Source organism: Gymnodraco acuticeps, unplaced genomic scaffold (assembly GCF_902827175.1).
Source record: "Gymnodraco acuticeps unplaced genomic scaffold, fGymAcu1.1, whole genome shotgun sequence".
Lineage (NCBI taxonomy): Eukaryota > Metazoa > Chordata > Actinopteri > Perciformes > Bathydraconidae > Gymnodraco > Gymnodraco acuticeps.
In genome coordinates, this window is record NW_022990990.1 from 1,232,886 (window position 1) to 1,256,625 (window position 23,740).

General features: G+C 39.7%; 1 protein-coding gene and 1 long non-coding RNA gene across 2 annotated transcripts; both read right to left on the minus strand.

The window, feature by feature from the left end:
• Positions 1-277: 277 nt before the first annotated feature.
• Positions 278-1,681, minus strand: LOC117559198. The gene is made up of 2 exons (XR_004570938.1): positions 1,549-1,681; positions 278-585 (listed from the first exon to the last, which is right to left on the minus strand). It is a non-coding gene; the product is annotated as an uncharacterized LOC117559198 (long non-coding RNA).
• Positions 1,682-7,445: 5,764 nt separating this feature from the next.
• LOC117559135 lies at positions 7,446-12,628 on the minus strand. Its single transcript, XM_034235804.1, has 4 exons — positions 12,451-12,628; positions 11,747-11,818; positions 10,224-11,463; positions 7,446-9,970 (listed from the first exon to the last, which is right to left on the minus strand). Exons 2-4 carry the CDS (start codon positions 11,811-11,813, stop codon positions 8,872-8,874), a joined length of 2,406 nt encoding a protein of 801 aa, XP_034091695.1. The 5' UTR covers positions 11,814-11,818; positions 12,451-12,628; the 3' UTR covers positions 7,446-8,871.
• Between the last annotated feature and the right edge of the window lie 11,112 nt (positions 12,629-23,740).

Here is a 23,740-nt window from a genome sequence, read left to right on the forward strand (position 1 = left end):
AAGTCACTGTTTCACATAACGTGGCATAAGCAGTTGGCCTGTCCGTAATGCACATTACTCGAGGCTCGCTAGCTTTTATGGTGTGTTGGCTGTTGTACTTTGCTGTGTTCGCAAACAATCATAAATCATCTCACTTTCACTGTAATTGGTGTGTTCCTCAGTGCCGTAAAACATAATGACTGTGAGTAACAAACAAACAGACAGTGTCAAAAAAACAAATTTGAAATGTTTTCAGTTGTTAAACAATGAGATGCAGCAAGTCCTTTGTTTTCAATGGCTTTATTTGTTTACTGACATTTCTTTAAACGTGATATTGTGAAATATATAAACAATATTGTTTGAAGGATAAGACAGGACCTGCCACATTGATTTGCATTGTCATAACTAACAGATTGTTTTCTTTTTAGTGGAAACAAGATTGTAATAAAATATGACTTTCTACTACAGAAAGTGTGTGATGTTATGACTTTGTTGCAGTTCGGGACTCACTCACTGCTCTGGCCTTATGCCCACAGAATAAAAGTTACAAGTCACAACATTTGACACATTTTTTTGTCTTCTATCTGCTTCCTGGAAACCATCCCCCTGATGAAGAGTTAAGTGCATTATGTTATTGCCAAGAGAAGCTTCACTCCCTGCTGACACAGCAAGAGCTGTTGGAAAGGGGATCAAAGTTATCATGAACTTGTTGAATGTGTGAAATCGGGGTTACAAAGTCAAATATGAAAGATAGAGGGAGTTACAAACAGGAAACTAAAAGGAATTATATGTTGATGGCGCCAAATGTTTTATAACAAAAGTGTTACCTAGATTTTAATAGAATTGAACAGAAACTGCCAAATGTGACTAAAAATGTTATGACATGTAAGAAATATAATCTTGTTACAATTATAATTAGGCCTATAAGCAATGAAATGTAGACTAGCAAAGTAACTCTGCGGACATGTTTGTTTGTCCGCAGAGTCACTACTTAAACAGCTCAAACTGTACTGGATTTTTGCAACAACATTATTGATTTCAGTAGACTGTTCCCCTAGCTTCATTTTTTGGGGGGGGTTTTAACTAAATGTGTATTTCAATTAATTCCCATTGAATTAGCTACAAACTAGTTTCATAATTGGTTGGACTTATCATTAAGTCAAGTGTTGGAATGATAAACTTGCTAAACATTTGCATGCTGGAGTTATATTGAGCATATTAGCACACTGACGTTAGCATTTAGCTCAAAGCTCTGCAGAGCTGCTAGCATGGCTGTAGGATCTTAGCTTTGATAGCATTAGCAGTGAGTAGCATTGGGTAAAGCTCTAACCTTTTAGTTTAATGTAATTATACAGATTGCCTTATGATGCATTAAATCCTCCCGTTACTCTTATGTCTGTCATATTAACATTCAGGTGATATAGCAGTTATGTATTTGTTTACACAATAGCAAATGTGTTAGTCTCACTAAAGCCATGAATATTGTTGTACAATTTCCCAGGTAATTCAACAGTATATGTTCATACACAACACCAACCCCCTTGTATCGTATCTTCTGTCTAAACTTACCTCCATCTGATCAAAGCCTCCAGTCCCTCTCGTTCACGAACCTTCCTCACTCTGCGTCACATTCCTCCCCTACTGCTCACAAAACAACTGTGTAATATGACCGCTGTGATCACCTCTAATTTGCCATCTTGTTCCCTGTGCTACTAATTCACTTTATGGCAGTGAAATTAGAGGCAGAACAGGAAGTGGAATCAACTCTCATGTCAGATGTTCGGATATCTGTTGACTACTGTAAAAGCCCTTTTACTCTTTTTGGGTCATATAATATTGTACTGCAGATACCGAGGTCCAGAATAAAGTTAGCAAGCTGGCTTTGATTCTATTTCCCTATATAACCTTTAATGACTCTAGTGGCTTTTTATGTCTTACTTTCTGCTCATTGAGATTCAAAACAGACATCAGTAAAAATACGAGTCAAGCAGTGAGTGAATGCTTAGTTAATGTCTGCATGCTTAGCATTGACACCCCCTTTGTTCAAGTTCTTATCCTCAGAACACAAGCACCATTAAAAGTCCTTCTTAACTATGTTTTGGCATTGCTCATTGTTCTTCAATTTCGGCCTCTTTATTCCACTATTTAAGTCTCTTTTACTTTTTGTGACCTGGTTTGCCTCATACTAACCTGTCTAGACTTTCATTAAGGGTGTAACCATGGTAATAGCCAACTCAGGAAACTGAAAAAACAGGGGATATGCTTCCTGCGGTGACATGGTTTTTAGCATGTCCTGTGCCTGGGGCAGACAGATGATGGAGGACAATAAAGTGAGATGACAGAGACCACTTGAATTGCTGACTGTTAGTGACAACTGATTGTGACACACATTGGCTCATTCAGATGACCCAGATAAGGAGATTTTATGAGATTCTGAAACCTAAACACTCTTCCTTAATAGGAGTTACTAAAAGTTGGTCCATTGATGAACCTTATAAAATTCATTACGAGCACCAAGTGGAATGCCAATAAAGCCCGTCTGTGGTTTACTTTTTTTCCTTGTGTGTCGGACACCTGAAGAGCTTACGGGGTTATTCGTTTCAATTGGCCTGCCAGTGTAAAGACAGGAATTTTTAGGAAGTCAAGATTAACCTTTGCCTGAGAGAATAAAGCAAATCCAAGCAGAAGATGTTCAGACTGGATGGACATATTAGGTGGATTATTGATACTTCCTAATCAAGTGTTTCATATTCAGTAACAAAATATAATGTTATCAAATCAGTGGCCCTCTGAATATTTAAACAAATCAAGTGGTTTTATGCTAATTATTACAAGACAACAAAGAACAGTATCATCTGAGTTAAGATGTATTTGACAAATATTGCATCTTGTATAGTGTACATGTTGAACAGCATAGGGACCAACACAGGTTCCTGTGGAACACCCAAGTTGCCTAAACTTCATTAATGTAAGGAGTCGACCACACTATCATATGTTTTTGTTTTCCAAATGAATGTGTAAATATATCTCATTCTCCTAAAACGAATTAAATCCTTTTAACAATACTTTAACAGTAGTGAATACAAATTCTCTGACCTCAAAACCAACCTGATGTGGACTGATGTTGATCCAAGGGGAGAGTCTTTAGCTGATTTTTTCAGGATTTCTGAAAAACAGAACTTGGAAGTTGTACAATGGCTCTTACAGGTCATTGCAATCAAAATGTTGGCAAAAAAAGACAAGATGTAATGGAAAGTTAAAATATAAATGTGCAGCAGTACAGTCTGGAATAATAAATGCAAAATGTTACAAGAAAGCACCAACATCGTCCTTATCCTAATAAAATAACTCAGACTAAGCATGGCTCCATGCACATTCAGTAATTTCTATTTTGCAGGAGTCCCTGTGCAAACAATCACAAAGAAACCAGCAACAGGAACATCTAAGCTAAACAGATATTGACTTAATGGTAAACAGCCATCAATTTGAGAGTTGCCAACTTAATGTTATGTCAATCTAAGACAATACATTGAATTACTTCCAAATACATGCATAACATTTTGAATACAAGCCTGCAAGATTCGTTGATACTTGAAATAATTGTTGAAGCCAGTCTCCTTCAATTTACAATATCTCACATTAAAATGAATGATTATTCAACCCACACAAAACAGTCTCCCACTAATGCTTTGCTTTCTCTAAATAGCCAGCTGATAAATACAGAACCCATCTCAACAGCAGTTAGTATCTTAATGATTTTCCTTCTCTATATGGCTGATTGAAGTATATAGGGGATTCAAACGAGAAGCTTTTGAGACTTATTTTTGCTCGGGCTCCCTGACCAAGCTGTGCTGCCTTACAGAGGAGGAACACAATACTGCAGGCCCTCTTGTGGATCCCCTGAAAACAGAGTGCACGTGTACAACGTGTGCATGCATGCGAGCAATGGCAGTGGACACTTCACTGGATATCTTTTTTTAAATGTATATTTTGTATATTTGTATATTTAAAACAGTACAATTGAATGAAATAGATTTCCACCCATGTGCTTGTGTGACCTTGTGCAAAAACTGTAAAAGCTATGCTCCTGTGCGTATTTGCATGTGTGTGTGCGTGTGTGTGTGTTTAGTCAGTGCAGGTCCAGACCAGGAGCAGATGATGGGCTGGTGTATGTGTGTCTTGAGGTCCCTCTGGCTCCCATGGTTTCTCTCTCTATCCCCTCCTCCCTCTCATTCTCCCCTCCCTCTGTTCCTTCTTTTTCCCTTCTCCGTTTCACCCCTTTCTCTCGGCTAACTCAGGCGCCACCTCCCTCTCACACATGCAATAGCACTCTGCTGTGAGAAGGAGACAGTCAGCCATTTTAACCCTTCACAGGGACTTTTATATCCTTTTGACATTAAGTTTGAGTGAAGAATGAGGTCATTGGTGTCAATCCTAGATTTGGAGTTCAGGCTCGAGGTTACAGTTAAGGCTTGTTTTGATTTGAAGTTTAAGGCTAGATTGGCTGAGATAGCCAGGTGTAAATCTTGGGTTGGGCTGAAATAAGTCACTGGGAGGTTTTCACAGTACAGTACAGCAAGAGAAATGTGTGTGCGAAAGAGAAAAAGAGAGACACACATGGGAAATCATCTATACACAGTAGAACTGAATCAGTATTTCTATTCCTTTATTACAACTGTATTCAATTAATGTGTGTGAAAGAACTGCCACAAAGCCACCGTACCAACAAATCAACTTCCCATTTATGTGTTATCTATAAAATTCTAGCTGCAGCAAACAAGTTCAAATGTCTCTCAGTTACCTCCTAGAATTACAGTATTCGTGTTAACAAGACGTCGATTTGGGCCTACACATTTAATGAAGAAATATGAACTATATTGCCAGCTCCTTCATGGCAAGTAGGCCTCTAAGAATCATAAATATCAGGAGAGGAATGTCAGCTGAATAGTATCACAACTCTGTCTGCTTCTCTGTTCGTCCCGCTGGCTCTCATGTAGGGTGTGGTTTAATATCCTGTTCCCCTCTGTTCCTTTTGTGTGTTCCCACTCTCTTGCTCTGATTCCTGTAAGAATGTGGTCAGCATTAAAACAAAAGAAACTCAACAAGGCTTGAATTTTGTGTTTCTTTTGGTCAGAAATTAGACAACCAGAGAGAATAAAAGCTTGGGAACACAGGTAACTCTGGCAGATGGGTTATACACTGGCACAAAAACAACCTAAGAGATGGTGGTAATAAGCATGCACCCTTACTACTACCAATCCCTCACACCTCCTGTCGGGATAAGCTTAATATCAGACTGTATCCAGCACAGGATTCGGAGTAACACAAATAATTTCACCATCTGCCAAACTACTTAAATGAGCACATGGTTTCAGTCTCTGTCAAGGGAGCAGTTCACATGATCGTTACGTAAGAGACTCCCACGCACACACACCAGACGACTGTGTGCACGCAGGTAGTGCATGCACACAGTCTAATGTGATTGAGTGAAAAGCAGAAAATATACGAGAGAAAAAACAGACGGAGAGCGAGGAAGAGGGAGTAAAAGGAGACACAAAGAGGGGAGGAGGATTCCAGTGGATCCAGGTAGACATGTGGTGCAGTGATACAGGGTCCTGGTCCTGCTGGACCGTAGGGAGGTGCTGGGGAGCTCCCTGCCCCGCCAAAGCTCTCCCCTTCTGGACACGCGCTGAGCCAGTGGAGCCTGGATCCATCCTTCAAGCCCTCCCTCCTCCCCTTCACTCTTCTTCTTCTTCTTCTTCTTCACTCCCCCTTCTCCTCTTCCTCCCTTCTCCCAGCCCTCCCTCTCGTCCCCCTCCTCCTGCTCCTCTTTCCCAGGCCCTATGGGTGCAGTGCCACGTTGCTGAGTGAACTTATTAAAGCGAGCAAGAGAAGGAAAAAGAGAGAAAAAGCGCTAAACAACTCCACGTGGGCTTATGCATTTTTCTCCACTTTTGCCTTCATCTGCTTTTCTCAAATCGGGGAAAAACCCTTATTCACTTCTTCTTTTCTATTATGTAATTTTCTTCAGGATTTTGGTTAAGTCAAATCATTTCACGTTATTGCAAAATAAGTCCCCAAAAGGTTCAAAAAATGACTCGTGCATGCCTGTGTGTTGATGAGTGTTTAAATGTGTTGTGCCAGCATAGCTGAGTTTCCAGTCTGGTGTAAGCGTTTAAATATACCTCCCCCCCACCAAGATAAACTTCCTGACGAATATGTGTTTTAATTTCTACAATCTCTCATTTGTAGACTGGGAAAAGAGCCACATTCAAGCTCCTCATATTTTCTGTATGGTGGCACACATCAAAACTATTTCCTTATACATTCTTGCCATCTAGTGGACATTTTGTTACCAACACATTCATATGTAATAACTAAGTCTTTTATATCAGCACTTTTACAAAACCTTACTGCATGGGAACTTTGTGAGACAGAAAGAGTGACCACAGGTACATGCTGCACTAGCAAAAAAACACGTCAGTTTTGGCAATAAAATCATCTCATAGCTACTTTTTCTTGTTTATTCATGGAACAGGCAACTACATAACTTCATATTACCCACTCTTTATACTTCTGTATTATAGATGACATGATTTTATATCACAGATTGGATTTATAAAAAAGTATTGCAACAAAGATAGGGTGCATTTTTGTGTAATGGGTATCATCTCGTCACCATTTGCTTGATTTGTTTGTTCAACACTGTTGTTCAAATGACATTCCCGAGATCCTGACAAAGTTAATGATATGTTTGTCCTCATGAGAATCCCCAAGGGGATCATAGCTGCCCAAATACGGGAGAAAAATAACAACCTAGACTGATATGGAATTTGTTTATGGAAAATGAAGAAAATGCCTACAGTGGAACATTTGGCCCGGTACGGTAAAGCTATTTATTAGCTTTGGAAAACTAACTGTGGAGCTTTAAACTGTCACTCCTGCCAGCTATATTTCCGTCTTTTTTTCACCAGCCAGGGGTTAAACAAACAAAGGACAACCCAACTCAAACTCAAAACCCAACTTGAGGATAGCTGAAACAGCACACTTTAACATACAGTTAATAATCCTGTAGGATGTGTTTGGCAATTTCAGCCAAAAATAAATTAGTTTTTGTTCCTTTGAATGTTAAAAAAATAGCAATATAAAAAGTTGACACCTTGTCGACTTTTCCCCTTAAAAAACTATTTTAAAAACCAACAATCTTAGTCACGATAGTAGAAATAGAGTGTATAGAGAGGGCATGAAGTCCTTTGTGGTTTTAAATTCAGATACTATAAACGTTTACCATGAGTACAACAAATGTTCTTGTATTTTTGTCACTTGGCTTTAAAGTTTTGAAATTTATTTATTTATGTGTTTTTACAGGAATGCTTGACTATGTTACAAAGCTTTACTCCACCTCAGATATTTTATGTGTAACTATGATTATGTTCTGTTTTCTTTTGTGCACATTTTTCTTTGTCACCTAGAGGTTTTTTTTTTTTTCTTCGTAGTCATTCTTCTTCTGTTGTTTTCTATTTTGTGTTTAATACATTTCCAAAAATGTGGCAGATGGAATGATCTACTGTATGGACTCTACTTCTATGTTCAAACTGATTGCTCAATGATTTGAATCACCTGTCCTGTCCTCTTTATATCTCAGTTCCTAAAAGCTCCTCTGGTTTGGTGAGAAAGCATCGGGGGAACTTTGATTCATGGAAGACAAAACCTTTACTGCAGCTCACTAGCCACCATCTTTTAGATTCCCTTTTTTCTTATCCTGCAAAAGGCTTAGACAAAGAGCCCATTCATCATCCCACTTATTTAAATGACATGTTTTCTGTTGACAAGCTATTGCAATATTACATCCAGCAGAAGTTGTTCTACATGCATACTTTATTTTATCCACATCATGTTGATCATATTTTCACCATGAACTCAAAGTCACATATGTGGTGTGATTTGCAATCCATGCGCTCACAGGGAAATAATATGAACTTAGAAAAAGACAGTGAATACTTTTTTTTAAAACCCCAAACAGCCTCAACTTTCACATGTCCACTTATATGAGCTTGAACAATTACAATGACAAATGTATTGTTCATACAAAGGTTTCACACTTTGAGAAAAAAAAGCCTATTTGTACATATCTGGATACATTATGAGTTACTGATTTCCTACACTAAACATTTACACCATGTACATGTGAACACACAAACACATGATATGTACACAAACTTCATGTGACTTGTATAAAAAGAAAGCAATTTCCAGAATCATTTACAGGGATTTACTTATTTCATTGTGGAATGAAAGTCACCTTGCAAATCATTTAAATAAATATCAACACATATTCTTTTGACAAAGTGCGAGCACCAACATCTTGAGAATTCCTGTTGCATCCCCCTTTTCACATTATCCATATCGGCTTTCTGTCGAATGACAGCTGACTACTACAATGTTTTCCCAGTAAATGGAAAATAAATAAAAATGATAAATGTGTCTCAGATTGCGTATCTTAGGCAACCTTCTATAAATGTTGCTTAAATGGATGGAAACTAAAAGTTGCAATACAAATCTTCAAAATAATTCTGCTTTGGAGATGCTGATAAGAAAGTTTGAAGTTTGATATCACAAGTTTGGTCACTTAGGTTTGTTAAACTATTCCTATTGCAAGTGTAATCCAGTGTTCTCTGACTGTAGTTCGGAAAAGAGAATTAACGTCATAAAATCAGCCAAAGAGCGAGGCTTGGATTGGGTGCATATAATACATTACATTTCACACATAATATATATATTTCTGACTCAAATGTTCAGTTATACCATTGGTTTCTGGCATAGCAACATCACTCACCACAGGTTTTGGATAAGGTCAACAAAGCAGCATGATTGCTTTTTTCTTTTGGAGGTTCAGTAGAAGTGCACCACCTGGAATCCCCGTAGGCACCTAAAAGCCTGCGCATCCAACTTCCCCATATCGATTAAATTGTGTTCCAACTGCACTCGTACAAGCCCGCTGAGACTATAACTTTGATTACCCCAGCAGAAAGCATCCCGAGGCACTGTTTGAATCTTGTTGTGGGTGAGGGCGAGTGAGTGCAGAGCTTTAGGGAGCTGTCTGGGCACCTGGCGCAAAGTGTTGTGACACAAGTCCAACTGATGAAGGACTGGCAATGTCTTGAAGGCCCCTGGTGCCACTTTGAAGATTGTATTCCTTGCTAAACCCAGGTGTTCCAGGTTTTTCAAGGTTCCGAAAACCATTTTCTTTATGGAAGATATAAGGTTTCCCTCCAGGTTTAGAGTTTTAAGTGAGCTGGGAAGGTGTTGTGGTACTTGTTTGAGTCTGTTCCCCTCCAAATTGAGGCTTTCCAAGTGTGTTGTATTGAGAAGAGAATCCTGGAGAAGACCCTTGTTTGTCAATCTGTTTGAACTCAGATCTAACACCATCAGCTCTGATCTCCCATTGAAGGCTCCTCCACGGAATTGCTCAATGAGGTTCCCTTTGAGGTAGAGCTGCTTGATGGACAGGGGTAAGCCCAGAGGAACTGAAGTCAACTGGTTGTGATCCAGGTTCAGAGTGCGCAGGCTGCTCAAAGGAGAGAGCACTGCGTTAGGAAGAAATTCAGATCCATTCCCCAGGCTGTTGTTACTCAGACTCAAAATCAAGAGACCGGGGCACCGAGCCCAGGCTGCCTCAGACATCACACTCAGATGATTGTTGTCCAATCGAAGTTCCTCGAGAGACATGGGAAGATCAGCCGGAACACTGATTAGGAGGTTTTTATTCAGGTAGAGGCGCTTCAAAGCCGGAATCCCCTCGAAGGCCCCCTCTATGGTTTCATCCTTGAGACGATTGTTGCTCAACACTAGGAACTCCATAGAGACGTACTCATTGAGCAGGTCCAGCTGGATGACGTCGATGTGGTTATTCATGAGGAGGATGTAGCGGGAGTTATAGGGAATACCGTAAGGAACCTTGTCCACACCTTTGTCTGAGCACTGGACCACCCTAGAAAACAATACATAATAAATTATAAGGAATGATGATTTCATGAAACCAATGTGACCAATCACACACGAGAAAACCTCCAGTACAATAGTTGTTTGCGTCAATATTTATGCTCAAATTCATAACTTTTAAGATGATATCTTAAGGTTGCTCATTTTGTCTGACCAACACTCGAAGCAGAAGAACATTTCTCACATTGGAAAGCATAATAACAGTGGATCTATTAAGTCTTATAAAGCATTATTAAGCTTACCTTCCATAGCAGGCACACTCAGGAGGACAGTAGTTATCCTTGAAGTAAGGAAAGGTTGTTGGTTTTACGACCTTCTTCTTCGGTGGTGGCTTTTGGGTTTTATTGCCCTTTTTCCTTTTATTTTCCTTGGAATTCTTAATTGTCTTACTTTTACTTCTGTTTTTCGCTGAAGGTGTTTTGGCAGTTGTCTGCCGCGGTTTAGCTGAAACTTTGGTTAGTGGTGTTTGAGGAGGAGATGCTCTATTTTGCTTCACTCTAGGTTTGGTGGTATTATTTGAGAGCTGGGTCATGTTTGGATTAAGCTTGACCACGGCATTATTTTCATTTGATCTTGGTGTGGGATTTACTTCTTTGGTAATAAACGTTGACTCTTTTGGTTTTGGCGTTGCTGCTTGCACCGATCCAGTATTATGATTTGGTTGAACAACAGTGATTTGTATCTCCTTCCGTGCAGGTTTAAACAATATATTTTTAAGCTCTGAATCCTCCAAATGCGGACTAGACTTAACTTCCAATTCCTTCTGCTTGAGATGATGTCCAGAAGTCTTCCAAACCTCAGTAAGAAGATCTTCAAGCAGTAGGACAGAACCAGGAAGGACTGTTGAGGCTGACATGTGACTGATTTCTGTTGGACTGGGAAGAGTGACAGGAGGAGGAAAGAACTGAGGGCTAACTTTAGCGTAAGCGGTGGGAGGATCAGAGGATACTTGTGATTGAGGGACATTATGATGATTATCAGGGGGAGGAACACCAGGAGGATTTTGAGACCGAGTGAGAATTTGAATTGTGGCAGGAATAATGAATTCTTCCTGTACTTGAGTAGAGGAAGTGCTAAAAGGAGGTGTGAGGTCGCTAACTACTATGTGATCTTCTATTCCTCCATTTCCTCCTTTCTCTTCCACATTTTGTTGATTTACAGTTATCATTTCCCTTCTAGCCTCCTTGTGAAGACCGATCCCTGCCACCAGCCTGCTCTCACTTTCCTCTTCAACTTTTTCTTGCTTCAGTTGATCCATTTGATCACTTTTCTGAGATGTTTCATCATCAGCAGCCATCCTCCTTTCTGAATTTGTCTCTGGAGTCAAGCCCCCACCCATCTTTTTCCCCCCAGTTTTCCCTTCCTCGGTCAATTCTGCAGCCTTCTCTTCTTCTTCCACTGATATTGAAACATCTCCCAGCTGCTCACTCGTCATATCAGACTGGTCTCTGTCCAGCTCAGCTACCTGGGCCACTGTCAATCCTACAATGCAGAGAGCAACCATTACGATAGTTCACTCCAATAAAATGTTATGCAAAAGACACCCTTATTCATTTCAAAAGACCAAATCAAGAAGCAAATACAACAGTCAGTGTTCCCCTTTTAAAGGCTTGTGAAATAATTAGCATGGATGTGTTAATGACCTGTTGTTTGGTAGGAGTGTGATAATTAGCAACAGATTATATCTTCATTTTAAAGTCACTACAGATACTTAAGCACTTAGTTGAAAGCTTAAAATGTTTAATAGGTCAAATTGTATACTTACTGGGTTGCAACACATATGAATATCCAGAAACTGTGAGGAATATAAGCATCAGCGAGAGGACCTTCATTGTGTCTGTTAAAGGAACACAATGAAAAAAGATAAAATGAGATCAGATTATAAATAATTGTAGAAAAGAGTAAACTGCACTTTTAAAGTGTACCTTTTTAAATCATTTTGATGATATTTCTTTAATATTGCAGTTCTGTTTCAAATCAAACCGTTTTAAAATCATACATAGAAGAAAAGTATGAGTTATAGCTGTAGAAAAGGGTTACAGTGTTGACAGTACTATGTTTGCAGTATTACTTCTCAGAAATCCCAAAAATGTCCATTCAGATTTCTGTTTTTGGACTTTTATTAGTTTGTTCAAAAATGCAAGCTCTTGTTTTGTGTTGAATACGAAAACAAGGAATGTCAAACATGTGTCTATATCGGGAATTACTTCAAAAATATACTTTTTTTCCCGAGGCATAGCCCAAATAACAGTCTGTATGTTGTCCCCTTTATCAAATATCTGCCTTTCACAACTTAAGTCCATGTAGTAAAATGTATTATTTTGAAATATACAGCAGTGGGTTGGGTGGGAAGCAAATGCAATGTCCAACAGAAAATGAATTAGATTATATTGGAAAACAGCAAAAATGTGAAAAAAATAGAAGTTTCAAATAATGCATTGTCCAGCTTGATTTATGAGATTTGCTTACCTGACGTGTTTGGAGCCTCCTTATATGTCAAAGCTGAATTCCTGCATTTATCCAGTTAACCCTGCACCTGCCTCTCTGCACGGACGGAGACCAGAAGAAATAGTTGAAACCTTTGAACCGCTCACAAATGACTTTAATGAGTGTGCGGCCCTCTCATGGAGAGTTTTCACACACACTCAGGCTGAGACACAGGTAATGACTCCTCAAATGCCTTTATCTTGAAGAGGATTCTCACACTCACCCTCGACATCGGAGGAATCTGGAGGATCAATAGTGGGAACGAGGGGCAACCTGAGGGGAAGAGGGGTCAGAGGTGACGGTTGTTTTTTACAGTGGCTTCTGTTTGCTCCGGTGGGGAGACATTAACATCTCAGTGCTTATATGAGGGTGACAAGTAGCTCTGGAAACTGCTCGGCCTTTGACTTAAATGCTAATAATGTGCTGTACATCAGGAAGTCAGGGTACTGATGGTGCTAATGAGTGGCTCTATATACATGTGATGATTAGCTTTATGTTCTTGTCATTCACTTTGAATGATCAAAGAATGATGACCTTTGAAACCTGGCCACAGGTTTGATTCATTATAAGGTTTGGAGTTATTTTTCAAATGTGGTTAAAAGCTATTATTATACCAGAAAAATTAACTTGATTCAACTCTGTTGTGTAGACAAAACTTGAGCAAGGTGTGTGTGAAATTTGTTTTAACAACGGCTCCAAGTAGTGACTATATTTGTAAGTACTATCGAAAATACTGAAAAGATCCATACAGGTGTCAATCTCAAAGTGTCACTCATCTCAAATCCTCACATTTGATAGGCTAAAACCAGCAATATGTTATGCTTTATTTTGCATGAATGTATTCAACAAGTAAATCATTATCAAAATGGTTGCAGTTAAAATGTCTGACCGTTGATTTATCGATTGTTTCAGATCTGATAGTACCACAGCCTATCAAGCCTTTAAAGTGCGTGTACTTCAAAAATGATGAGAAAGTACTTCTTGGTGTCAAGATGTTTTCTGGCAGATTTTATTTTTTTACTTTCCTTCTCAGCTGCACTGCATTTCACAACACTCTGTATCTCAGATATCAAGTTCTTGTCTATGTTCTTTGTGTTTTTGTCACACTGTCCAACACGTCAGCTAACAAGGCCAGGCCTTTTTATCCCAAGGTCTGATTCTGTCATTTTGAGTGGGGATGCGTATCTGTATTATAAATATGGATATTGCAATGGCTTACACACACAAACAACTAAGATGAACAGAGATAACTTTTTATCATCATAGCTTTGGAGTATATGACTTGAGAAAATATTATTGTCTTTGAGGCGGCTCTAATATTTATAAGAACAGGATTATGATCCAAGAAGCAGGTTGACTGAGATATCTGAATAACAACATTTCAACTGATGCTTAAATAGATGTTCTGTTCATATTAATAACTCCTCGTCCTTCTACCCTCACATGAACACAGATGTGCTAAATGTTGACATCTAGTGTGCAGAACATGAACTGTGAATGTACCTTTAGAGACCACAGGGAGGCAGCATGTACCCACAAATAACCACATGTGTTGCCTTGAGAGAGCCTTTTATTGCATAACCTTGCATGGGAAAATAAAGCAAGTGTTTTAATGTTTTGTCTGTCTGTGTGCCCAAATCAATTGTGTCCTTTGGACCATAAAAAATACAATTTAAATAAATATGAATAGAGAATGGCAGTAAAAGGATAATGAAATAAAAGCCCCCAAGACGACGTCTCTTAATACCTTGGGCTGAGGCATCTCATTTCCTGTCGAAGGTGACGTAATGTACGGGAAAGAGAGTGTGAAAAGCAGCAATAAAGGGAGAAACAGAGAGGTGGGGGTAGTTTCTTTTTAGACCTGCACCTGTTTCAGGATAAACAATAACAGTGTTTATCAGTGAATGTAGGCTATCATTTAAAATGGCCATTTTCTCCCCTTTTCAAAACAAAACAATGACGCACATCTACTGTTTTGGAGCTTTTCATTTTACCCTCCAACAACTTTTTAGGAAAACAGCTACTTTATTGGTCTCTCGGGCTTTGATACCTTGTCTCCAGCTTAAAAAATCAATTTAACAGACAAAGCTCAGGATATAAAATCTGTCTGTCTGGACTTTCGCCTTCTAGCTAAATCACTGCTACACTTGAATGATTGTTCCCTGGTGCATGCAACACCCTGACAGCTGCCCAGCTGCCTCAACAGTTGCCCATAGCCCCGCAGGTTTATTTTTTTTTAATTCTTGGCCCCAAAATCACCTCAAATGATCAAGGAATAATCATATTTTCCTACTGGGGCACAGATCTGAATCAGTAAGTATCTCTAGTATGTTGCAGATGTAGTAAAAAAAAAAACAGGATTTGGGTTGTGATGATTTTCGCCTTAAGAGCACATTTTGAGTTCTGTTTTTTTGTTGCTTGGACATTACAAAACAACCTAACCTCTCCCCTGGCCTCGCTGGAAAAATTGCAAATGAGTCATGACCTCAGCGGAGATGTCGAAACTCAAAGTGAGGTATCTGTCATGGGTTTGTCACCAAAAATCTGAGGTCAGGGCAGGTGAGTGTGGAATTTATATGAGGTTTTGGCTGAATGGGTTCATGTGTGTGTCTGGTGAGTATGTATGTGTGATTTTAGTTATTTTAAGAAAGCACTGCAAAGCTTCTGTTGTGTATCGAATAAGGTCATGGTAATTGGACTGATTATTGATAATGACATTAACAAAAAAAAAAACACATCTAATTTACAGTAAACACACACAAACATCTATATTATGTGTCTAGAGGGGGCCTACACCCAGGACACGAGGAGAAACTGGAGTACAATGAGGTATTGGGAAATACAGGCAGTATGAGGCTTGAGTGACAACACGGCTGTGTAAAAATAAACCCTCCCCCAAACTATCCAATCTGATCGGAGCCCGACTGCTGGCAGTAAATTGGCGACTGGGGGGGTTAACAAGGGCAAAGGTCACAGACTGTGATCAGTTTGTTGGCTAAGAGCGTCAGACCCACATGTATGTGTGGTGCGTGACTCACTGGACAAACAACGGAGGTGGACTTTCATCCTTCTGCTATCCTGGCAGCCTTTTCGGCCATGTACTTCTCAGCTCAACCTACCCTGTAACTTTTTACATATAAATAGTATCAGGCATGTGAAGATAAAGTAAACATTAACAAACACTGACTGTTCCAGTTCAGAGGGATTTGAAAGAAGAATGACAAATACCGTCCTGGATAATTAATATCCAGCACGGCTAATATTTTCAGATGATTGACTGGATGTTAATAAACCTCCAAAATGTTCTTAAATAAATGCCACATGGGTGCTCTCTTGACTACACTAGACCTTGTTCTTATGTCAAGATGAGCTCATTTGAAAGGAAAGAGGAATTCAGGTCAAGTAATTTCTGTTTGTGTGAGAATAGGAGATATACTTGCATATTTTTCCATTCAAACACCATCCAAATATTTTCTCATGAGGGCGGAAGTCATTATAAGCGGGGGCCCCAAAAACACTGTGTTGTCTTAACCCTGCCTGGAATAGCTCCGCCAAATTAAACCTATGTTTTTGTTTGAGTACGGAGTCCTTGTGTGTCACTAAATTCCACATGGGTAGCGTTAGAGAAAATACTGAAGCAGAGGGAGGACGCCTGGAGGAGAAGGAGACATTTTAGGCCGAAAAAACACGGTTTAAACCAGTTTTGAACACCCTGGCATAAAAGTGATTTATTTGGTGTTGATTAAGCTTATCTAACCTACAGGTCTGTCAGCTCCTAATAAGGCTGATCCAGGGTCAGGACAGACTGCTCAAAACAAGGTCAGGAGGGAATACTAACTGTACAGGGATACTGCAATACACTGCATAAAACTAGAAATCTGAAGTAAAGTCAGAACCTTCTCTCCTCCTAAACAAAGATGGGTGGAATTTCACTCAATTGTCCCTAACAGGCCCAAGCACAGTCAAGATGGCGTTGAAAATAACTAAAACAGGGATTTATTCTCCTTATTTAAGGCCTAACTTCAGGGTATGAGAGGTTATTGAGCCTACAGTCATATACATGGGCACCAATAATTAGAAATATTGTTTCCAATATAAGTTATGGAAAAAGAGAAAGACCCAAACATTTAAAGACTAAAACACACAGCAAACACGCTATTTCCTGGCAGTGATGAAGAATAAAAGAAACAGGGCAGGATATGTTTTTATAAAAAACGTATTAACATCTGAAAAAATATCCATTCTTTTCATTTTTTCCTCTTTTTTTTTGTCCAAAAAGACTCGTCTCTAAAATGGTCCTTTTCTTGAAGTGTTCACCTCAGGAGGGATATTGATCGCTCTATACAAACCTCCGCAAACATCCTACCAATCGACCTTTCCCATGGAGCAGACAGAAGACCTATTGGGTGTTTTTTTGTTGTTGTAAAAGGCAACAATTATAGGAAGCTTTGACAATCGGTCCCCCCACACTGCTCAAGCAGTAGCAGAGCGTGTCCTTTTGTCGTTATATTACTCCATTGTTTGTCCAGAGTGACTCATATGCTGCTGAAATCTCCATTAAAAGAGTGCACAATGATGATATTGCTCTGTGTGTGTGTGTGTGTGTGTGTGTGTGTGTGTGTGTGTGTGTGTGTGTGTGTGTGGATTATTGATGCTATCAGCCAAAAACAGCTCACCATGCTACAATGACGCATGTGTCACCATATATCCCATTTGATCAACGTGTCTGCGCTGTAAATCTCACTGTATTTATTCTCAACACCGGCATGGATGCACCTTTTTACACAAGTAGCACTGCCACTGGCAACAAATGGACGTATAGAGGGGCTGTATTGTTTCAGAGCGACAGATGGACAATGTTTTGCGGGGTGATGAGGGTCATTGGTCCTGGTTAAAGATTATCCAGTGCTATTAAGCAATCTGGCACACTGCAAAACAAGGATGTGGACTAACAGACTAGGTCAGAGTGGGAGATTTATTATTTTTTCTCACTTGATTTCCCCTTTTAGTACAGCATGACGGTTAACCTGTTTAGCCCTGATGTTCTATAAACAATAAAGTGGTGGCTATAATACACACAGCCGCCACTGTATTGATGTGATGCCATGAAAAGACCTAAAGCGGCTGTAATCAATAAATGGTGGATCAAATGACTATTTGAATTGTGTCTCTAAACTGCTGTTCCCTTTATACTCTGTAGATCTTTAAGCATATTTCAGCTCATTGATTGGTTTATTATATCTGGCCCTTAACTTTACTGATTTGATTAAACTGTTTCCTGCAAAATAAAACATATAAAAAGTATGCTACTGGCCCCTCGACAAAGGCCAGATTAACACAGTTAACAAAGAGCTGTTTAAACTTAAAATGTGCATTGTTGCCTTTTTTCCCTCTATCTTTTCATTAAAAATTAACAAATATGCTGTAAAAAAAAAGAATGTGATTGATACTTTTTTCCATCTTTTATTCCATTAAAGTCATAAACTCTGAAGAACAAACAATTAATACAAATTATAAGAAAACAAACACGTAAAATTCCAAATGTGGTTTCTTCTAGTGTTTGAGAAACAGAAAATTGAGTGCAGATGACTAACCATAAAATCCAAATGAGCCTACATTGTGTGTCTTTGTGTGAACGTGTGTGTGCATGGTGAGGGGCCCTTGTTACTACAGTATGTCCTGCTGCTTTTCAATAGAACAGCTGTGGGAGCCTCCAGCCTCCAAACATGGCACAGGCTGCCTGGCAACTGCCCTACCATTGGCCAACTTTGCACCTCCTCTGACCAATCGCACGGGGCCATGCAATGCGGAAGTGAATGGGGGAGAAAAACACAACAGAGAGAGGAGGATTGTGAGAAAGTTTGCTTTAAAACCATTCAAGGGGTTGAGGACTGAGATTTGAGCTCATGTTTCAAACAGGGAGTGATGAGATTGCGAGAGCAGACATACTTAGAGTGAACCCTTTTCAAAAAGCTTTTTGAGAAATGATTGCATGTAAAAGTTTTGTTCCTCAAATACTGTCACTTTTTTCTGTATTCGATTTGACCATTTTTAAACTCAATGAAACACTATGTGTTCATATTTTGTCTTTAGGTTACATTAGCAGCTATTTCTGACAACTTTTTAGTTTGTATTGTGTTTTTGTTTTTTTAAATCAAAGTCTTGACAAAAGAGACCAGACACAAGAAATGAGAAGACCTGAGAAACACAACCCCTGTAACCTCAAAAAGACCCACACGGACACATGTATTGGGATACTTGTGCCACAGTAACACAAGGGGGTGACTTTTCTCATTCGATACTGTCGCCTTTGTGTTTGGCATGCTGAGACATGTCAGTGCAATGGCTGCGTTTCCAGGGCTTTGAGTGGGCTTACTGGAGGATTTGAATCACATCTCTTGGGGATAATAATAAGTGTTTGTTTTACAGTAGTGGTCTGACGTATGCGGTTGCTTGATGTGAGGTCGGCAGACGTGAAGAAAAATGGTAGTGGGGAACTGTTGTTGGTCTCAAACAAGTGTGTGAGTGTGTGTGTGCAGACCAAACGTAAGCTATCTCATCTTTATGCATCCTCTGTGGGTGTGCAGTATATAGCGTGCATGTGTTAATGGTGTGTTTTGCAGTCGAGTGGGTGGGCTCCCTGCACACGTACATCCTGTAATTACCAATCAAAGGGGCGTTCAGGTCTTTGTGAGAGCGTTGGACACGACACACACAGCTCTTCTCTCCCCTGGAGGTCACACTTCCTACGAGATCTCGATTGCAGCTTCTTTCGAGAAAAACAAAACCTGCATAGAGACAGGCAGAAGGGACGAGGTGGAGTGTGTGATGTGGTCACAGAGAAGCGTGTAAACGGCATGAGTCTGACTACCTGATGTACATGTGCAAACACTTCTGTAATTGCAGATGGACGCAAACCAAACCCACACACGAGCTCGTGAACATCAACAGTCAGCATGCACCATCATTTTTCACAGTGCAAAATATACAGATGGCAAGATATGCTGACATGGCGATCATGACTCAGTATATATGATAATCTCCAGCAGCACCACAACATGATGATACAGCTGACAGGGTTCACACTGCTCATAGTACACACTGTACTTAACTATCTGCCTCAGAAATTGTGTAAGAGGCCTTTATTTGCAGAACCGATGAGCAGCAACATATCTGTAATGGCATTTTACTTTGGCAAAAAACAGCAAGTTCTGACATTTGAAGATGGAAAAGCTTGACATTTTTCAACAGTTTCCTTCATTGGAAATTGAACCTCTTTGGGAGTCAATGGATCAGAATTCTAAATGCTTTGTCTTCTTTCAGGGTATTCATCCTTGAAATTTGAATATGCAATTATATTCTGTTGTAAGAATAGTATACAAATGATAATATTATTGTACTGTTATGTGGTGGTTTAGAACCGATTCATATACTGGGCATACTACTAAGCACTTTGAATTGACGCGTACAGAAAAGGGCTATATAAATAAACTTGCCTTGCCTTGCCTTACTATTCTGATCACAGAAAGCTCTGGCGACATTAAGCATTGTCATCTGTGCATGGCAGACATGTCCGGACATGTAGAAATATTAATAAAGTAAAGCATTCCCCTCTGCACACAGAGATGGCAGTTTTATTAGGCAGCCTGTAGCAAGTCATTCTCACATTGAAGTAAAGAATATTTGACCTCACTTGTCAGGGTGTGATTGCACACTAATGAAACCTCAGCCTGCGGGGCTACAGCGGAAAAAAATTGTTCAATCCATTTCCTTTTTTATTATAAATGTATTTAGACTTACCTTTCATTCTTAAAACAAAGACATTTGCATTCAGTAATTCATGCAAACTTTATAAAGTTAGCAAAGTGTTTTGTGATCCTGCCCTCCCACAAGGACACACTCCAACAGTTGTCATCCATCTTAATGAGCTGTCTTTCTTTTCAAATGGCAGCTTCTGTAGCCCGAGGCTCCAACTGACTCTAACTGTAAAGTCCTCACAGCTGTTGAAGAGGGAGACGAGCGTTGGCAGGCTGCTATAAAGACTAGTAATGCTGGGGATCACCTGGGATTCTGCTGTATGTGTGCTGCTCTTCTTTGTGCCAGTGCTGATGTGACTTTGGCTCAGGAAGAACATCAGTGAGCATAAATGTCAGTGTCGGCTGTACAGATTTAACACATTTGGGACACATTCTGCACCTGAAATCCATTGTTCTTACAGAAAAGCACATTTTAAATGTTAAGGGCTTGTTCCAACAAATCTAAGCTACCCAAGCTGACCAATGGCAGCACAAATCAATAATGACCCAAGCTCTCTTCGAGGCTACATGTGTGAGAAAACAACTTCAATCTGCTCTCACTGTGCTGCCCAGACAATCCTGGGCATAATCCATGGACTCCAATCCTGGATTACCATGTCTGCTCCACCAATCTCTGCATTATGGAAATTAGACAGGATTATATGAAGTCCCACACACACACAACACACACACTCCTGGCATAAAACCCCTGCAAAAGTCGATTTTAGTGAATCCTTTCCACACAACACAAACAAAGTATTAAGGGAGATTTCTTGTTATCTGGCGGGAGTGGGAATACCATGGAAAGTCTCAAATGCAGATTTGTTTTATTTGATGCCTGGAAACCTGTTGCCATAGTGACCATGGTACCTATCTCTTGCTGTTTGAGAAGCAAACAGGATCCACTGCACAGAGAGTTCAACTGGCCTTCCACCAGGTGCAGTACATCCTGTCCTTTGTCCTTTGGTTGGGATACATATGGAAGGTCATCAATGCAAATATGAGCCGGTTTTTCCACCCACTTCATGCTTATGGAAAAAGATGGAAAGCTTCAGAGCGGCAGAATATGGATTTGGAAAATAGGCATAGCTGAGTGTATTGATAACTTGGAAAATAACGGGGGAAATATACATTATTATATGATTGCCCCAGTGTGTAAAGGTTACCAGATATGCACATTATATTGATAGATGGCAAAATTATGCACCACATTTTATTTTAGAAATATCTCCTTATACAATTTCAAAACTTCAACGACAAATGGAACACATTACATGCTGCTTTCGTGGAAACAACAGCACCCACAAACAGGCATTGGTCTATGAGAAGTCTAGAAGCATCTGAAGAGTCGTAAAAATTACACACTCATTCAAAAGTGCATCTACCATACCAAAACATAAAACCCTCCCATCCGTCTCCAATTTTCTTAATGGTGCTTCTCCTTGCGTTTTCCATCCGTTTGTATGCTTTTCTTGCCATTATCTTTGAGCACAGCCCTTTGTAGAAGTGGATGATGAGAGGTTTAGTGTAAATGATCCCAACCTAAACAGTGATTTACATCCCTGGCTTCTCAGAAGCTGGGTTCCCCCTCCCCCGTCAGACAGACCAAACCTCTCTAGGCAACACACATTAAAGGGAAATGTGTTTTTCTATAATTAGACAGTGAAAAGGCATATGAAAATAATGAGTGTCTGGAAATGTGAATCTTGTGCAGGAGAAGCGTGAACTCTGGTAGGGTGAGTGGTCACTTTGATGGGAGCTAATGCTGATCCTAATGGAAATAAATCTAGTACATGTTTTTCTTTATGAAGGTTGGGTGTGCGTGTGTTCTCGATGCTAAGCCTGCGAGTGCCAACCCTTCTGATCTTCAGAGAAGAAGGCCTTGTTTACCAGAGAGTTTTAAAGCAAATATCAGCCAATTACTGTCAGGGCTAAAACTTTGATTTTAGAAATTGGCTGTGATCAAGGCTCATGTAGAAATGCTGCTTCAAAGAGGCCGGAGATTTGAAAAGTAGTGTGTTGTGACTTTTGAAGCAGGGTTAACAAACACTGTTGGGAACATGTACATTGCCTTCTAGTCATTTGCTTTCATTTATGTACACGTATTTTTCTTGAGATGTGGAGGTGTTTGCTTTGCTCAGGGTCAACGTTTCAGTGGTATTAAGCTGCATGCAGAAATAACATATCAAAAAGTTATCCAATTTGATATGTATTTGAAAAAAATATAAATGATTCACTACACACACACTGTAAACATTCGTTCAAGTCATTTCTTCAAAGCTTTCTTTATGTCCCTGTAAAACTGCAGCTTGCTCTTGTGAATCAAAGCTTTTTCTCCAAACTTTCACTGGCAGCTAAACCAATGTGACATTTCAACTAGATAGTAGTACACTGCAAAAACAGCCCTTCCAAAAACAAGCAAAAATATTCTTGAATCAAGTCGGATTTTCCTGTATCAAGCAAAAATAATCTGCCAACGGGGTGAGCCAAATTAGCTTGGCTAGAATTCTTCAAATTAGAATTCAAATCTAGCTACTGAAAGACCGTAATGGGCCTTGAAACTAGACAAAAATGTAAGCACATTTTGCTTATCACAAGTAATGTTTCCTGCATTATTTAAGAAAGAATAACTTAAAATGAGTGTTTTGGTTGAGTTGACTAAGAATGTATTTCTTAAATTAAGATTTATAATTAGCTTACAATAAGAATCATTGGCTTTAATTGACACAATATATTAGTGACTTTGTCTTAAACTTCAGCAAATAAAGCTTGCAATAAGAATTACATTCTTTAATTGGCATAATATATTCCATGTTACTTGTTAGACACTTTTATCCAGAGCGACTTGCATACTCGATACTGTGGGCAATCCCCACAGGCGCAATATGGGGTGAAGTGTCTCAGGGACACAACGACATGCTGACTGCAGTGGGGTTTGAACCTGTGCTTTCCTGATCCGAACACAATGCACTAGCCACACGCCTTGCATTTGTCTTAAAGGTCCCATGTCATGGCCATTTCTACTGATCATAATTCCTTTGTTGAGGTCTACTAGAATAGATTTATATTGTGCAATTTTCCAAAATCTCATTGGTTTCTCAAACAGCATCTCTGTAAAGTATGTGTATTCACTCTCTGTCTTACACGGCTTGTTGGAGCTCCTGCCCCCCCCCCCCCCCTATGAGCCCAGTGGCCGTCTGCGAAACCCAGCCCGAACACACACACAGCCTGGCTGCGAGTTAGTGTGTGTGCTCACACACCAACTCACAGCCTCGCCGCGTCCCGCCGTCTCAGGGAGGAGGAATTGGCGGAGCTGCAGCTGAGAAAAGATTGAGTGTGTGTGTGTGTGTGTGTGAGGAACCCAGAAGAAAAAAATTGAAAAAGAAAATCTCCAACGAGGCGTTCTGGGGCAGCATAGACAGGTCTTTTCTGTGTTAGAGTTTTACTCGCTACAGGGTGTACGTTGAGGGTTTGTG

Coding starts and splice junctions, on each gene's coding strand:
- LOC117559135 (XM_034235804.1), bottom strand. CDS start 11,813: ATGAAGGTCCTCTCGCTGATGCTTATATTCCTCACAGTTTCTGGATAT. Junction 11,464..11,746: donor TTCATATGTGTTGCAACCCA/GTAAGTATACAA, acceptor TCTGCATTGTAG/GATTGACAGTGGCCCAGGTA. Junction 9,971..10,223: donor GAGTGTGCCTGCTATGGAAG/GTAAGCTTAATA, acceptor ATTGTTTTCTAG/GGTGGTCCAGTGCTCAGACA.